General features: G+C 36.9%; 1 protein-coding gene across 3 annotated transcripts in view; it reads left to right on the top strand.

Annotated features, from left to right (window-relative positions):
• LOC131777765 (ribonuclease inhibitor) overlaps positions 1–16518 on the top strand; it is a 25698-nt gene extending 9180 nt beyond the window's left edge. For 2 of the 3 annotated variants that reach the window (XM_059094104.2, XM_059094103.2), the window contains exons 4-11: positions 2254–2345; positions 2972–3019; positions 10721–10861; positions 11454–11672; positions 12276–12476; positions 13454–13560; positions 15281–15404; positions 15658–16515. In XM_059094104.2, the coding sequence (XP_058950087.2) occupies positions 2254–2345; positions 2972–3019; positions 10721–10861; positions 11454–11672; positions 12276–12476; positions 13454–13560; positions 15281–15404; positions 15658–15700 (975 nt within the window). In that variant the 3' untranslated portion in view covers positions 15701–16515. Of the gene's footprint in view, positions 1–2253; positions 2346–2971; positions 3020–10720; positions 10862–11453; positions 11673–12275; positions 12477–13453; positions 13561–15280; positions 15405–15657 lie in introns of all 3 variants that reach the window. The other variant, XM_059094105.2, reaches the window with a different exon arrangement.
• The last annotated feature ends 379 nt before the right edge of the window (positions 16519–16897 follow it).

Consider the following 16897-nt stretch of genomic DNA (forward strand, 5'->3'; position numbering starts at 1 on the left):
TTATATGAATGAAAAAAAAAGAAGACCAAAAAAACACCAAACAACATATTCATTCCCTCAGACTTTTGGGGGCTATTATCATTGGTTTATGACTTCAGCCCTTAATCTAAGCTTTGCCACACCCAACCACCATTTTGTCTTATTGATGACATGAGTTACAGTTAGATCACACCATGGTTAGATTGCTCCCAGTTAGATTGCTCCAACCAATTAAAAGTTAGATCGCTCCATCAAATAAGTGACTTTGCTCCTAACATAATTTAGTTCACTCCATGTAGAAAACTAAGGTAAAGGTAGCAAAACTAAGGTATCTAAATTGATAGTGCATTAAATGTCGTGCATATCTTACCTAACAATGGATTAATATTGCTCACACACACTTGAAATAAATCTGAACTACGCAGAAAGAACAAATAAAGCCTCATGTAAAAGCCTCACAAAGTGTAATCTGCTTTATTAATTAAAGATGGTGGATATCAGTTTCCTTACATCGAACAGCAAAAAAGGCCACTGATTGATCTCTTTCAATACACTTCAGACTGTAACATAATTTATTCCACAATCATTTATTCCTAAAAACTTTAAAAACCATTTGTTTGGAGCAATCTAACTGGGAGCGATCTAACCTTGGTGCCATCTAGCCAGATACCAATGACATACATTTATTGCTTAGTTTTGAAAGTTTGGCAATTGTTTTGGTTGTTACAGTAAGTTTCATGTCCATCTGTTATTACGCCCAAAATCCCATGGCTAATGTGGCATATCTTTATTTCAGCAGCATTATTGTTCATAGAGAAAGATGTTTTTTGTCTTGTCATGAGCATGGGACAAAGAAAATATTTTGATAGAGTCCCAATGAGGAATCAAACCTCAGACCTTCAGATTCTGGCTCCAATTCTCTACCACTGAGCCACCGAGACTCTATGGTGAGCAAGGCCCATTACAAAGTTCATATATGACATGCATCCTGTATACTGCTAGGATCAGCCAGAAAGCACCATGTTTGTAAATGGAATAAGAAAGAATTTTGAGCTTGCATGGTAAAGCAATAGAGAAAGATGTTTTTTGTCTTGTCACAAGTGTTGGACAAAGAAAATATTCTGAGTCCCCATAATCCTAGCAGTATGTAGCACATGCATTATGAACTTCGTAATGGGCCTCGCTCACCATAGAGTCTCTGTAGCTCAGTGGCAGAGAATCTGAGCCAGAATCTGAGGGTCTGAGGTTTGATTCCTCTGTTGCTGGTTGGTAGGGCATCAGAGAACAGAATCCAAAGGTCTGAGGTGCAATTCCTCATTGGGACTTGGAATATTTTCTTTGTCCCATGCTAGTGACAAGTCAAAAAACATCTTTGTCAATTTCTTAACTGAGCTCAAAACTTACAATTTCTCTTTATCTTTTTATGACAGTTCATATTTGACAGCAGATTGAGCTTTTTCTTCATTTTGAGCAACATGTCAACATTTTAAGCAATGTGTCTGCAAATGTCTTAGAGTATGGTTTTTAACTGGATTTAAGAAAATGAATAGCCTCCAAAACAGATAGTTTTCACTGTCATCCATCTAAGTGTGCTCACAGTTTAACAGCCTAAAGAAACATCTGCAGCTCTTCTATTAAGACTAGTGGTGTATTGTTATGTTTGTGTCTCCTTTTACATGATCTTTCTCTCTATTCACAAATTCATCACTGAAATGTCCTATAGTTTCTCAAGTTCTTTTATCCCCAAGGGTAGGAATCTCTGCAAACCCTGATATCATTTGTCTTATACTTGCATGTTACCAGAATTATCAACATCTTTCTTAATTCAGCCTGATATATATGCGCAAGCCAAGCAAACTGTTACCACTATTCTTACTCTTTTTCCTGACCCAACACTTTCAACATTACTTATCCCAGAAGCATGCAGGATGCATATCAAAGATGAACCTGCGTTTAGTAAAGATTATTGTAAGGTTCTCTGTAGTTTAATGGTAGATCATTAAAGCAATGAATCTAAAGGTCTGAAGTACAATTTGCTGTGGCAGGAATTAAAATCTCCTTTGCCTTGTGCTTGTGACAGAATACTGATAACATCCTTCTCTTTTCAAGTATACTGCTTGTTCGCTGGTACATAATAACTGAAGATGAGTTGGATCAGCTACACATGGTTTTGATAAAGCATTAAGTTTTTAGATTAAAATATCTATAGAGTTGAAGATATTTATTCCCACAGATGTGAAAGTAAACTTGCAGTTGCTTCTACTTCATATGCAGGCATTGCTTTTGGAGCAATCTATTTATCCCATTCAATACCTGGAACTTTTGGAGTGTGGTATCAATAGCTATGGAGTAGACAGGCTAGCAAGGTAATTTGAATATTCATCACTTGATATCATACTGATATAGATTAGATAAGCATTTTATAGCAAACTTTTGCTAATTATCAATTTTTTAACATTTGCTTTACCTTAATGTTAATTAAATGTTGCTTGCAGCCATTATTTATACGTTTCTCTCAGGATATTCAAAGTAGAACTTAAAGGATGAGACACGTTTTAGGAGAGGAGCATGAAAACATTCTAAAATACTAGGAGATGAAGAATTGGTGGAATAATAATCCCTCAATGTAATCAATGTTTTAGGGGATATAACGCAACTCCCTAAACACCTGCATGTAGATGTTAAACCATCCAATAAGGTGTAATGTGTTGGTGTTCTCTACGAACAGGCACTTTTTTTTTTCCAAGATTTTTCTGTTTGAAGATGCAAACAAAAGTCATTACGCAAACATTTTTTTTGGAAAAAGAAGTTGTTACGCAAACTTTTTTCTAGGGATTATTGTTCAAATAGCAACGGTTTTTATAATTTATCAAATTGTATTTTTAATTAATCAGAAATGAACATTGATTTATTTTATGTGTTGGTGAATAAATATCCTAAAAATATTGACCATGTTAATAGTTCATAAAAGTACTTTATTTGTTGTTTGTAGGTCCATTTGTATGAGCAATCTGACTGCTCTGGTGCTTGATTATAACAAGTAAGAATCTTTTAACTGCAGAGACATTACTTACATTAATTAAGAACTGATGGCATCATTATTGGGAGTGAATGGAAGAAAAGTCCTAAACATCCAACATGAAATCACCTCCTAGCCATGAATGTTGGTTAAGGAAAAATATTATTTTTTGTTAATTTTGAAACCTTGGTGGCTATTGTGGAGAGCCATTAAAAACTTAATTGGCCTAACCTGTTTGTTAGTGGTAAGGATATTTTCATGTCAATTCTTGAACTTTTAAGTTTAGCATTAATCAATAGTAAAGCAGCTTTAACAAATAATGCCAGTCATGTTGAGGGCACTAAGAAGGAAGGAATCTCAACGATCTCAAATGGGTTTGCAAGCAACAAATATATGGGTGAAGCTTATGATGAAACAAAGCCAATGAAATACATCACCTATCTCCATCCAAATATTTTTCATGGATGGGCCATGTGCCAACCTCTTCCCATTGGAAATTTAAAGTGGATGCAGCTCTGAGACCTAGCTGAAGGCTTGACTGTCTTTGACCTTGTCAACTAGAGAGAAATTTCTTGCATTCTTGATGTGGATCTCAAGTATCCAAAAGAGCTTCATGACTTGCATAACAACTTCCCACTTGCTCCTGAGAGATTGATTACTAATAGGGTAGAAAAACTTATTAAAAATCTGAATGATGAGGAGAAATACATACTTAGTCACAGAACACTGAAACAGTACCTCAATCTCGGTTCAAGGATCAAAAAGATTCATAGAAGAATAAGCTTCAAAAAAGAGCCTTGGTTGAAGAAACACATTAAGCTTAACACAAAGCTGTACACAAACACCAAGAATGAATCTGAAAAAGAGTTTCTCAAGTTGATGAACACTGCGGTCTTTGGAAAAACCATGGAAAACATCAGGAATCATGTGGATGTGAAATTAATCAACAACCTCAAGGAAGCATTGAAAGCATTCAACAAACCTGTTGAAATTCAAAAATAAGGATCTCTTTCAAACTTGGTAGAGGTAATCAAATTATAATAACTGAGTTTTACAGTTAAGCTTGTGATGCTGCAGTCTCTGAAAACATACCTCAACATTTACTGGTTACTTCTTAAAAAAAAAAAAAAGGCAACTGAAAGGCTAAGGGATTTAATCAGAGGGAAAGAAAACATGACATGTTCGGTTGGCAATCACTCATGTAGAACCAAATTTGACACTTTGATGATTGATGCAGACAATTGAAATAAACATACCTAGTTTTGTTGTAGGACTGTTTAATGTTATGCAACCTTTGCACCCCTTAGATCCCTTGTCATGTAAAATTTTGGCACTTTCTTCGTTACTCAATTAAATGGACAATTTCCTGAGTTGCTTGCTGGGCAGGTAAGTAGGCAAAGAATAATGCTTACCTGAGTTGGAAATCTGACTTTCATAGATGTTGTTCAAAAGGTTTTTCAAAATCTATTTACAATTTTTTAAAGATATAAAGTAATAATATTAAGAATGAAAAAATATATAGTAATTATTTACAACTAAACAAGCTCTGAAGGTTTATGGTAACATACTGTGTGGAGGTACTCCCTCAAGGTGATCCTAAAAGATTTCAAGGAGGTACAATTCTTAATGTCATTGTCCAAACTGTTCCATAAGCTAGTTGCTCTATTGGTAAAAGTACATTGGCCTGTGGCAGTTTTACAAATAGGAATCTGAAGCGAGTCCCTTTTGTTTGTGTAACAAGCATGAATATTAGAGCATTTAATAAACTAATCACTCAGGTGTTGTGGAGCAAGGTCATGCAGACATTTATATGTCGTTACTGCATCCTTATATAAAAGTAATTGCCTCACGGGTAGCCAGTTCAACTGGCAAAGCAAAGGAGCCACATGGTCAAATTTCTTAGAGGTCATAACTATCTTGTTGGCAAAGTTTTGGATTGACTGTAGCTTACTGATATTCCCAGCTGATGTGTTTGACCACACAGTGGAACAATATAACATTTTACTAAGAACTAATGTTGCTATTAGTAGTTTTGAAATTTCTTTGTCTAAGCTCTTCTTAACATGACTTATCTGACATAGTATAGAAAAGCAGGATAAGACTACATGTGTGATGTGGTGATTGTAAGTTAAGTGGGGTTCGGAATGACTCCCAAGTCCTTTGCTGAAGTAGCTGGTTGTAGTATTCAACCAAGGAAGGATGTCATGTTCCCAGCACGGCAGACACAGGGTGCAGTGTAATTGGGTCCGCTAGGTCAACCACAGTGAAGTACAGGATGGACAGCAGACTCTTACACACATTTATTGGACTAAATCATGTAATCAGGCTAGCCTACTTATTACAACACTTGTGGTGAAAACTAAAAGGAATACACGATCTGTCTAAGCTAAGGAAACAAGCTAAACTAAAAATCTGACAACAGAAAACACAACTAATGATCGTGACTTACGTCTGATCTTGGCTCCGGGGATGAACTCCAAGTTGTAAAAAAAACTCTGAAAGACTCTCATAAAACTCCTCTTTGCTCTAGGGACAACTCCTTAAAACTAAAATGTTCACATGAAAAAAGGCCTAATATACTTCTATGACGTAAAGGAAACTAAACTGAAATAACTCTTTGTGTGGCTAGCCAAAAGGATATTTCATTATCACACAATCAAAACGAAACAAGGCTACATTTTAAGAAAACAAAAGGTCATATAATGTTCTAAAGCGTTCTTTGTACAACAATGTGATAAAGGACACTTGGAGAACTTCTGGTATCTTACTCATCAACTGCTTAGTTCCAATAAAGAAGAGCTTGGTCTTGCTCAGATTTATTAGTAAGTTGTTTGCACAGCACCATTAGGCCACATTGTGCAGGTCTTATTCAAGCTTCTCAATCACTGAATCAACCTCTGCCAGTGGGAATGACAGGAATACATGCAAGTCATCCACATATGGCTCCAGGCTGCAAGTGCCAGAAGCTGAGGGTAGATCATTGAGGTAGATGCAGAAAAGCAGTGGTGAAAGGACTGCGCCTTGTGGGACTCTGTGTGTTATTAGCAGGGGTCTGAAAGAGTGGAATCAATTTGGACAAATTAAGAGCATCATGATAGACGGCTCATGAACTAATTAACAGTTGAGGGTGATGTTTTGACTTTGGACAGTTAAAGAAGCAGCTTTTGATGTTGGAAGCTGTCAAAAACTTTCTAGAGGTCTAATAGGGCAAGAGCAGTAAGTTTCTTTCTATCCATAGCTTCTGAGGTCTGTGAGGTAGATGTTCAGAGTTTCAGTGGTGTGGGCCTTTTTGTTACCACTCTGGTGGGCTGTTAACCTGTTGTTGTTAAGGAGGTAAGTAGTGAATTAATGAGAACAATTTTCTCGCAAACCTAAGACACAACAGTTAACAGTGATAGTGATCAGTTATTGGCAGCTTCTTCATGATCTCCCTCTTCCAGGATAGGTATCACCTCAGCTTCTTTCCACTTATTTGGAAATTTACTGGTAAAAATATGGAGCAATTTATGTTCTTGGTCAGAGGGCCTAAGATGACAGGTAGGCAGTCCTTGATTATGTGTACACTCACTATATCAGGACCAGGCACTTTGTTAAGTGGCAGTGACAATGCAACTTAGCATACTTCCTCACATGTCATGGTCCTGAGATTAAAAGGTTTATCAATGATGGGGAAGTCGACACTAATTTCCTCAGGGATCACTATGTTGTTTTTCTTGGATAGGCGCAAAGAGGCCTCTGTGGTATTTCTACTGACAGCTGCAAAAAAACTGGTTGAATTCATTTGCTATGGATTTTGGATCTATAGAATAAATTTCCTTTCCTTGTTTTTGATAGTGAGATCAAAATTGATTATCTTCCAGAGAGTACCAGGATTTTTCTGATGCAATCTCACTTCTTCAAAGATGTGGTTTCTCTCAGCTTCAAGAAGGGTTTTCTTAACCAAGTTGCATGATTCTTTTAATTGTTCCAGTCAACAGTGTCCTGTGTTTGATGAATCATTTGAGGAGGCTACCTCTAGATTTCACAAGATCCTTGATTTCCTGGTTGACCAAACAACAGGGTCTGCCACTAATCTTAATGGATTTCATGGGAGCATGGATGTCTGGAATGGACTTTAGAGTATCATTAAATGTATTGAGCTTAAGATGTTGCCAGATGTAAAATGTTGCCAGACCTCCCCTACCGGTTATTCCTTTTAAGAGCATCAAATTATCACATTTTTGACAAAAGAGATCTAACTGAATTTTATTTTAAAGCTTTCAGATCTGAAATCAGATTTCAAACTTACCCAGGGTTGTCTTTACCATGACTTTTTTGCTTTGCACAGGACCACAAGGAAATATACAGAGTTGTAAAGTGCATGTGCAGAACTTTTCTGCTTCTTGAATGGTGGTTTGCCTATGGCCCCTATTTTCCAATAGAGCACTCCAAAAATGTCTGTGTCATTTGCATCCCAATCTCCAGACTCTTTTTTTTAGGTGGTGGACACCAACCATCAAATCAGACTCAAAATTTACAAGAAAAACTGTCTAGGTCTCTTTCCAGAGAAATTGCTTTAACTCATCCAGCTGCCTTGAGCTTTTTAAGAAGCAAAGTATTACCAGAACCTCTGATTCCTTAGTCAGGCAAAAAAATGGTTCTGTGTTTCTGACTGGTCATTTATTTGATAAATCCCAGCTTAATTTCAAACAGCATCAGGGAGTTTTGACCTTTAGGCTGGTTATTTATCCAAAGTCTAACTCAAACCACACTTTTTTACAAGCAGTGGGTCTCAGAGATTCTTTATGGGTGGGTTGATTTCATTGAATAAAATTAACATTACAAGTGGCTTTCAGCCCTCTTTACACTGGTCTTAAAAAATAAATGTTGATATAGAAGGTTCTGTTAAACTGAAGATGTTAAAAAACTTTGTTTAATTAGCTGGCTCTTTGAGGTTGTCTGCCTCCAATTGTGAGCGTGATGTTGTTTCCACTGAATCTTCATAACCTATGTCTTGTTGGAACATCATTAAAGGAATAGAAACGTGCAGTAGAAAAGATCTGCAATCCATGGACTAAAAGCCCCCAATTTTTTTTTTCTTCCCTGGGGTGATCAGTAACTGAAACAAGATAGCATGGGAAGAAGATAGTTAAAAAAAAAAATACTAGTCAAAAATACATAATTTATAATTGTAAGTAAGACCTGAAAAAAATTTCAGGCCCGTACGGGATTTGAACCCATGACCTCTGCGATACCGGTGCAGCGCTCTACCAATTGAGCTAACAAGCCAACTGGGAGCTGGTCAATGAATTGGGTACAAATAAACATCCGAGTGAATGAAGATTTAGATATATGAAAATTCACATATTTGCACTGCGGTGGAAAGATGAAATTAGAAGATCCTCGCAGCTAAGAACACTACTGAAACTAGTAGTTGTAAGTAAGACCTGAAAAAAATTTCAGGCCCGTACGGGATTTGAACCCATGACCTCTGCGATACCGGTGCAGCGCTCTACCAATTGAGCTAACAAGCCAACTGGGAGCTGGTCAATGAATTGGGTACAAATAAACATCCGAGTGAATGAAGATTTAGATATATGAAAATTCACATATTTGCACTGCGGTGGAAAGATGAAATTAGAAGATCCTCGCAGCTAAGAACACTACTGAAACTAGTAGTTGTAAGTAAGACCTGAAAAAAATTTCAGGCCCGTACGGGATTTGAACCCATGACCTCTGCGATACCGGTGCAGCGCTCTACCAATTGAGCTAACAAGCCAACTGGGAGCTGGTCAATGAATTGGGTACAAATAAACATCCGAGTGAATGAAGATTTAGATATATGAAAATTCACATATTTGCACTGCGGTGGAAAGATGAAATTAGAAGATCCTCGCAGCTAAGAACACTACTGAAACTAGTAGTTGTAAGTAAGACCTGAAAAAAAAATTTCAGGCCCGTACGGGATTTGAACCCATGACCTCTGCGATACCGGTGCAGCGCTCTACCAATTGAGCTAACAAGCCAACTGGGAGCTGGTCAATGAATTGGGTACAAATAAACATCCGAGTGAATGAAGATTTAGATATATGAAAATTCACATATTTGCACTGCGGTGGAAAGATGAAATTAGAAGATCCTCGCAGCTAAGAACACTACTGAAACTAGTAGTTGTAAGTAAGACCTGAAAAAAAAATTTCAGGCCCGTACGGGATTTGAACCCATGACCTCTGCGATACCGGTGCAGCGCTCTACCAATTGAGCTAACAAGCCAACTGGGAGCTGGTCAATGAATTGGGTACAAATAAACATCCGAGTGAATGAAGATTTAGATATATGAAAATTCACATATTTGCACTGCGGTGGAAAGATGAAATTAGAAGATCCTCGCAGCTAAGAACACTACTGAAACTAGTAGTTGTAAGTAAGACCTGAAAAAAATTTCAGGCCCGTACGGGATTTGAACCCATGACCTCTGCGATACCGGTGCAGCGCTCTACCAATTGAGCTAACAAGCCAACTGGGAGCTGGTCAATGAATTGGGTACAAATAAACATCCGAGTGAATGAAGATTTAGATATATGAAAATTCACATATTTGCACTGCGGTGGAAAGATGAAATTAGAATTTTAAATTTGAAATTAGATCAATTGGTAGAGCGCTGCACCGGTATCGCAGAGGTCATGGGTTCAAATCCCGTACGGGCCTGAAATTTTTTTCAGGTCTTACTTACAACTACTAGTTTCAGTAGTGTTCTTAGCTGCGAGGATCTTCTAATTTCATCTTTCCACCGCAGTGCAAATATGTGAATTTTCATATATCTAAATCTTCATTCACTCGGATGTTTATTTGTACCCAATTCATTGACCAGCTCCCAGTTGGCTTGTTAGCTCAATTGGTAGAGCGCTGCACCGGTATCGCAGAGGTCATGGGTTCAAATCCCGTACGGGCCTGAAATTTTTTTTTTCAGGTCTTACTTACAACTACTAGTTTCAGTAGTGTTCTTAGCTGCGAGGATCTTCTAATTTCATCTTTCCACCGCAGTGCAAATATGTGAATTTTCATATATCTAAATCTTCATTCACTCGGATGTTTATTTGTACCCAATTCATTGACCAGCTCCCAGTTGGCTTGTTAGCTCAATTGGTAGAGCGCTGCACCGGTATCGCAGAGGTCATGGGTTCAAATCCCGTACGGGCCTGAAATTTTTTTCAGGTCTTACTTACAACTACTAGTTTCAGTAGTGTTCTTAGCTGCGAGGATCTTCTAATTTCATCTTTCCACCGCAGTGTAAATATGTGAATTTTCATATATCTAAATCTACATAATTTATAGTTATTAGTTGTGCAGTGAAATGATTTGCAGGTGTTTGTTATTTCCATATTCACAAGGTTATCCCTAGCCCTGTTTAGCACTTTGCTGCATTCAAGTGCTTGCTTTTTAGTGGCCCATTTCCAAAACCCTAATAAAATTAATATTGCACCCTGTGCTGAAAATCAAACAACTCTGAGGCCTCCTTTCTTCAGGCTCTAGCCTCTTTTACAAACATTGCATTACATCAGTGCCAAAGAATTCTGAAACAAATCATGTACATACTGATTTTTGTATGTCAGGAAATGGAAAAATAATGACCAGCATAGCTGCATAAGAAATTAACGTATTTTCGAACATTTTGTTATGTTATGTTTCAAGTTTACTATTTTGAGTTCATTTTCAAGACTCCAGATCATTACTCTCTTCCAGATTTGGTGACTCTGGCTGCAGTGGTCTTTGTAGAGGTCTCTATGGTAATAAAACACTATTGCGTCTCAGCCTATGTTATTGTAATCTTGGTTCTCAAAGTGGGGAGCTCCTCGGAAAAACAATTTCCAACACAGCCATAAGGTAACTTTGTATACTGAAACAATCTTATATTGATGTATTCAGGGTAAAAGGTTGATAGAAAACTTTATAGAGGCTCTTGGAATCCACTTTATAAACAAAGTACATAAACAGCCTTCATAAGATAAATGTGCATCTTGGCTTGAATGGTTAAAGGAGATTCCTTGCTTATGGTGAAAACATTTAGGGGACACACACACTGCTCAATCAATTCTTAACAGACTGCCTAGTACAAGCTTATTTTGCAGAAAAAAAATTGTAAATGGTTAAATTTAATCTTCAATTAGTACATGCACTAACCACATGGTGTGGCAGAAACAAAGTATTACTTTCAAACTGGATGTATGACCTTTAACAGGGAATAAAATGTGCATTTTTTTACCTTTGAGGTCACTTTTTGAACTTTCATGTTGTTCCTCAAAAATGATCAAAACTCTGCTGGTTTGAGTTGTTTTTATTAGTTGATCAAGTGTTTTTGAAAGTAACTTGATATTTTATATTCAGTTAATTTTAACAGCCAAAATAAGGCTAGTAGACCTCAAGTGTAGCTTATTTTATGGAATATCATTTTAAAAAAATTTATATTTTCACTCAGAGATGTCTATCTTGATGGCAATTTTCTGGAGTGTGAAGGGGTGATCGAACTTATAAAGCTCTTTGCTGACACAGCAGAAATGGAAGCTATTGAGCGTGCTGAAAAAAAGGAAGGGAAAATTCCTGAATCAAATACATTAACTGTACCAAGTGTGGCATCAGCTATGTCGTCAGTGTCAAGACCAACATCTTCAGTTGCCGTTAGAAGCAAACCTGGAAGGTTGGCTGCATATATTTATCTAAGAAGTCATCTAGATTTAAGCTAAATAAAGTGTTTACCCTTTGTAACTCCATCAGGCCTTTTTGTACTAGTGAATGAAACCATAAGTTTGCAGTATTCTTTAACCCTTTAGGCCATGAGTTAGGCACTTAAAGATAATGTGTCTGCAACAAAGCAACAAAATCATATATTATAGAGATAAACAAAATTGGGCCCAGCTTGGAACTGTGAAGATGTGTACTTTCCAAACAAATTATGTATCTTTCCTTATTCATTACACTTTTTCCTCAAATGTGTAATGTCTCTTCTTTGGATTGTGCATGACATCCTCACATCATGAAACCTTTTGAACTCATTTTATTTGGAATAGCCCAAGTTGTTGGCAAGAATTTTGATTAACTGCATCATTCTTTCAAATTAATGATTTATCTACAACCTAGAGCTCAAGAGATATCCCATCTTCATCAAATGTTTGAGGATTTGTCAAACTAAATGTTTAAGAAGGTGTATCTGAAAACTTACAAGGATATTAGTTTACTGAAATGGACATGTTATTGGTCAAAGTGGTCACATGTCAAATTTAGTTTACCTTTTATCCTTTAGTGCGAGGTCTCAAATGTCTTCTACAGGCAGGATTGGAAAGAAAGGGAAAAAGAAGAAAAGTGCAAGGAAGAAAAAAGAGCCTCCTCCCCCACCACCAGTGGGCCCTTGGATTCAGAAACTTCACTTGCTGAACAATGGCATTGATGCATATGGGCTGGGTTCCACTCTTGGGCCTGTCATGTGTATGAAAATGTTCAGAAAGTAGGTGCAACTTGTTCAGTTAATTAAATGGTTACCGTAATATAAATATGCATTTATGAAGATCTCTTTAATTAGTTAGTTCTGACAGATATGAGACATATATGCATGATAATAATGATACTGATTTAAGAGTGGGACATTAGGGACTATTAGGAACCACAAACCATAGGGAAAGTCATTCAAAACCACAAAACTGTCCAAAAAAAATTGCTGAAAACTGAAAACCCCATGCAAAACCATCTAAACTGATAAACCCCAGTTAACAAAACCATAATCAATCCAATATAGTGGTGGCAAGTAGAGCATACAGAGTAAATTGGAACAATCTCATCACAGTATCTGTGAATGCCATGGGTTTGCCTGAAACCCCCATATCTTCTAGTATCTGCTTAAATTATAGGCTATATTTGTCCTTATTTCTGCCACTCCTTTGAGCAAGGACATAGTCTCAAGCATTATTGGAGATGTGTGACCTAGAGATTCCTATGATATTCTACTAATGAGAATGCAAACTTTAAGCCTTCATGTTTTGAAATTGGGGTATATCACTTGGGGCACATCACATATTCAGTCATGTGATACATTTAGACCAATTGCATGCAAGAAAAAATATTTGATGAATTATAGAAAAGAATATAAATAAAAATTGAGACTAAATATGTGATATTTTGAAATTGTGAAACATAATCAAGACCAAACTTTTACCTGCACCACACACACAGCTTGCATGTTGTGATTTTGTTTTGGTAAAATTTCAGTTTATTGTGGGAAAGGGAATAGTATTATCTGATGTGTATGATCTGATATTGGAACATAAGTTTGCTACAGTATATTGCACATTCTATTGAAAAATGTGTAAGTTCCTCATAAAGATAAAAGGGGGATAAAGGGGAAAGTAAATGAAAAGCACAGCTATGTATATTGAACAGTCTATATTGAACAGTCTAGTTCTTTTTTTGTCTCATATTGATTTGCAGACTGATAACACACTCTGAAAGCTTACAAGAACTCGATATAGATGATAATGCTATTGGTGACCTGGGTGGAAGAGAGATCCTCGAGGCTCTCATGGATAGAAAGGAAGGTTAGTGAAAATAGGGGGAGGTGACATTTCAGTAACTGTAGTGACAAAAATATCCCTTACTTTCAGATGGGCTCCTCATTACCTTTGAAATATTATTCCCCCTATTACAGCACTCTTTTTAGTGTAGGAGTACCCAAAAATGGAAAAAATGCACAACCGTCCTCAGAGAAAAAGGTTTGATACCATATTCTTACAGAGAAATGTATATTCTTTAATATGAGGTACTTTCTACAATTCATTTGTGGTATAAGGAAGGAGATATCAGGAGTCTGTTACCTGAACCTGATGCTTGCTATGAAAGCAAGGCTCCATTCATAACCAGCGTTTAAAACCACCTCCCTCCACCAAAAGTCAATAAAATTATCAAACCGTGAGTGTTTACCTAGACCTTTTAAAAAAAAAACAAAAAAGGCTTTCTTAATATCATGTGACTTGTCACATGAACTTACCTTATATAAAATCTGTCTTTTTCTCCACAAATGAATTGCACATAGTACCTTGTATTAAAGAGTAGACATTGCTCTTTAAGAATATGGCATCAAACCTTTCTGTAAAGTGGGCTGTGTATTTTGCCATTCTGGGGCTCTTTGCTCCTACACTTTTTCCACCTCTGGCATCATTCCAGTTCTAATTATTGTCTTTACCAACATTAAATGGCATGGTTGAACTTCAGGCACCAATTTTCAATTGGATATGTGTGCCAAAAACGAATTATGCAAGTCAGTTTGCTGCTCTTACTTTCTTTAGGTCACATACAATGTTTTCAACCCCCCCCCCCCCCCTTGCAAAGCCAAACGTAGAATTGGAAGTCTCATTACAATATAATTGTAAAAGAAATATTAGTGTCCTCTGGCTGTGCAGCATAGCAAGATAAGCAAGAGAAATTGGTACCCAATGAAGTCCAGAAAGGCAGGACAATGTGCGTGACAAACTACATTAAGGGTGCAAAGCAGGCTATGAACCTATGTCAAATGTCATTATAGCCAACTTGAATGATGCTTTAAACTCTCTACTGCAAGATGCGCATTTTTCTGTCTGTAGGAAGATTTGAGACAAGTCAGGGAGATAATTTTTCCAGGGTTCTCAAAGTAATAATTATCAGGGCTGGTCCTTTTGCAGACCTTTCACAGGCTCACGTGGTTCAAAGCTTCATACTTTTCTATGGGGAAAATATGCTGGTGTTAAAGTGCTAATAATGAGGGCCTGTTCACATGCTAATCAAATACAACTTTACAAACCTGAAATGAATCTTCCAAGTAAGGCAGAGATTATTGGCAAGGGAATTCTTTTCTAGCTCTGATGATAAATCTCTTTAAATCAAAGGTTTAAGTAACTTTGGGGAAAAATTTTGAAAAGTGCGAGATATAAGGTTTCCAATCGCTAATCCAAGTGAGAGCCCCATCCAACCAGGCTGAACTTCATTAATTGGATCTGTGAGTGCATGAAGCAAATAACTTTAATGTGTGAAAAAAAATTCAAGCTATTTTAATATTTTTTCATGATTTCCTTCAGCAATCAACAATATACATTAAATCAACAGAAATGCTCATCTTACTTAAAGGAGGTTTAAAGGAGGTCAATAGTTGTTCCCATGCATGACTGCTGGGTACATCAACCAAGACAGTGTATTATTAATCTCCCTTATTCAAATCTGTTAAAAGCAATTTGTACAATGTTTGTTTGCTATTCAGCTGAATCTGTATTTCTGGTTAAACTTTAGGTGGATTGAATGCTATGAAAATAAATGTATCACACAGAATAAATTCTTCAACTTTTGCTGCAATTAACAAGCTTGGCTCAGGTCTCAAGAAAAAAGTGAAAAAAAGAAAGGAAAACCAGGAAAGGTACTCAACTGACTGTCAACAAAGTTATTGCAAGATAGATTTTAGTGTTGTTGTTTTTGTTTATTTGTTTGTTTTTCATTATTTTAAGAGATCAAACGGGGTGCTTAATAAAACTGTGATGGTGCAACAATACTACTTGCAGTTTGTGTTTTGTTGTTGTAGGCTTTGAGAGTAGTTATTATTTAATTCAATTTGTCCTGCTGTTTTCTGGCCTTACTCACCTATTTGCTGTTTATCCGTTTGTTCTTTCCAGAAACGAATTTAGAGTGAAGAAGTGCTTCTTGGGAATCAGTTGAGTGATGTTAATGAAGAATGCCAAGTTAATACTTGTGAAGTCTTAATAATGTTGTGTGAATAGGAACAACTTGTAAATTGATGTCACTTACCAACAAATTTTTCAATAAATTTTTAACTACTTTTCAGGTTCTGTTTATTGCAGAAAAAGCGAAAGATTATACCTGGATAAAAGAATTAAAATAATTGAAATTTCTAGAGAGTTTTGGCAAACAAACCAAGAACTAATATTGTACCATATAGGGATGAGCAGTTCTACGTGGTAATTTATATCATGCTTGAAATTTGCTCTAAAAGATTACTATACTTGTCCAAAGGTACTTTACAAATCTACCAATAGACTGTTATATAATTCATCTGGATTCCCTAAGGCCACCAAGTTGTTGGCTTCAGCACTCCACTGACCATTAAGTTACATTTTAAGGAGAGTGTTAAAAACATTGTATTTGGGAGGGGGTACTATTGACATGGAAACACTTGCTTGCTAGATTCTTTGCAAGGCTCACCCTCAAGTTACCCTGTCCAATGAAAATGTAGGGAGCTTAACGTCAAGGTTAGAACTGCGCATCTAGCCCAGTCAATGACCTATTCGTGCGTTGGTAGCAAACAGCTCTCTTCCTAAAGCTCAAGGGTGGGGAGGGTAGTTTTTGGACCGCTAGAATTGGCCCTTAGGCTGGAAGGAGTTTTTTACTCATCCCGGTGGCGCCCTGTTTTGCCGGATTGGTAGTCAGGAGGGTGGTTGAGGGTCAAAAGCATTGGTGTGAGGAGGGGGCTCAATTGACATTGCAAACACCTTGTTAGTTTTTTAGTTGAAAGCCACTATCTCCTGGTATCCGGTTAGATCGCTCCATGGTTAGATCGCTCCAAGTCAGATCGCTCCATACCGAAGTCAGATCGCTCCACTCGAAAGTTAGTTCGCTCCATCAAATAAGTTATTTCGCTCCATACATAAGTTACTTCGCTCCATGTAGAAACCTAATACACTAACTTACTTCTGATCTACTTCTGATGATGTGTATTGCGTCTTGCGATCGGTCGAACTACCGATGTTGGAACAAGTGTTTCAGTGTGTAATGAACGTAGAAAACTAATAACCTAACTTACTTCTGATCTTTGTAGTTTATAGTTGATGATGTTGCTTGCGATCAAGTTGCTGAAATATAAAGTGATCGACGATTCGTTCACTTGAACCCACCAAA

Source organism: Pocillopora verrucosa, chromosome 6 (genome assembly GCF_036669915.1).
Source record: "Pocillopora verrucosa isolate sample1 chromosome 6, ASM3666991v2, whole genome shotgun sequence".
Taxonomy (NCBI): domain Eukaryota; kingdom Metazoa; phylum Cnidaria; class Anthozoa; order Scleractinia; family Pocilloporidae; genus Pocillopora; species Pocillopora verrucosa.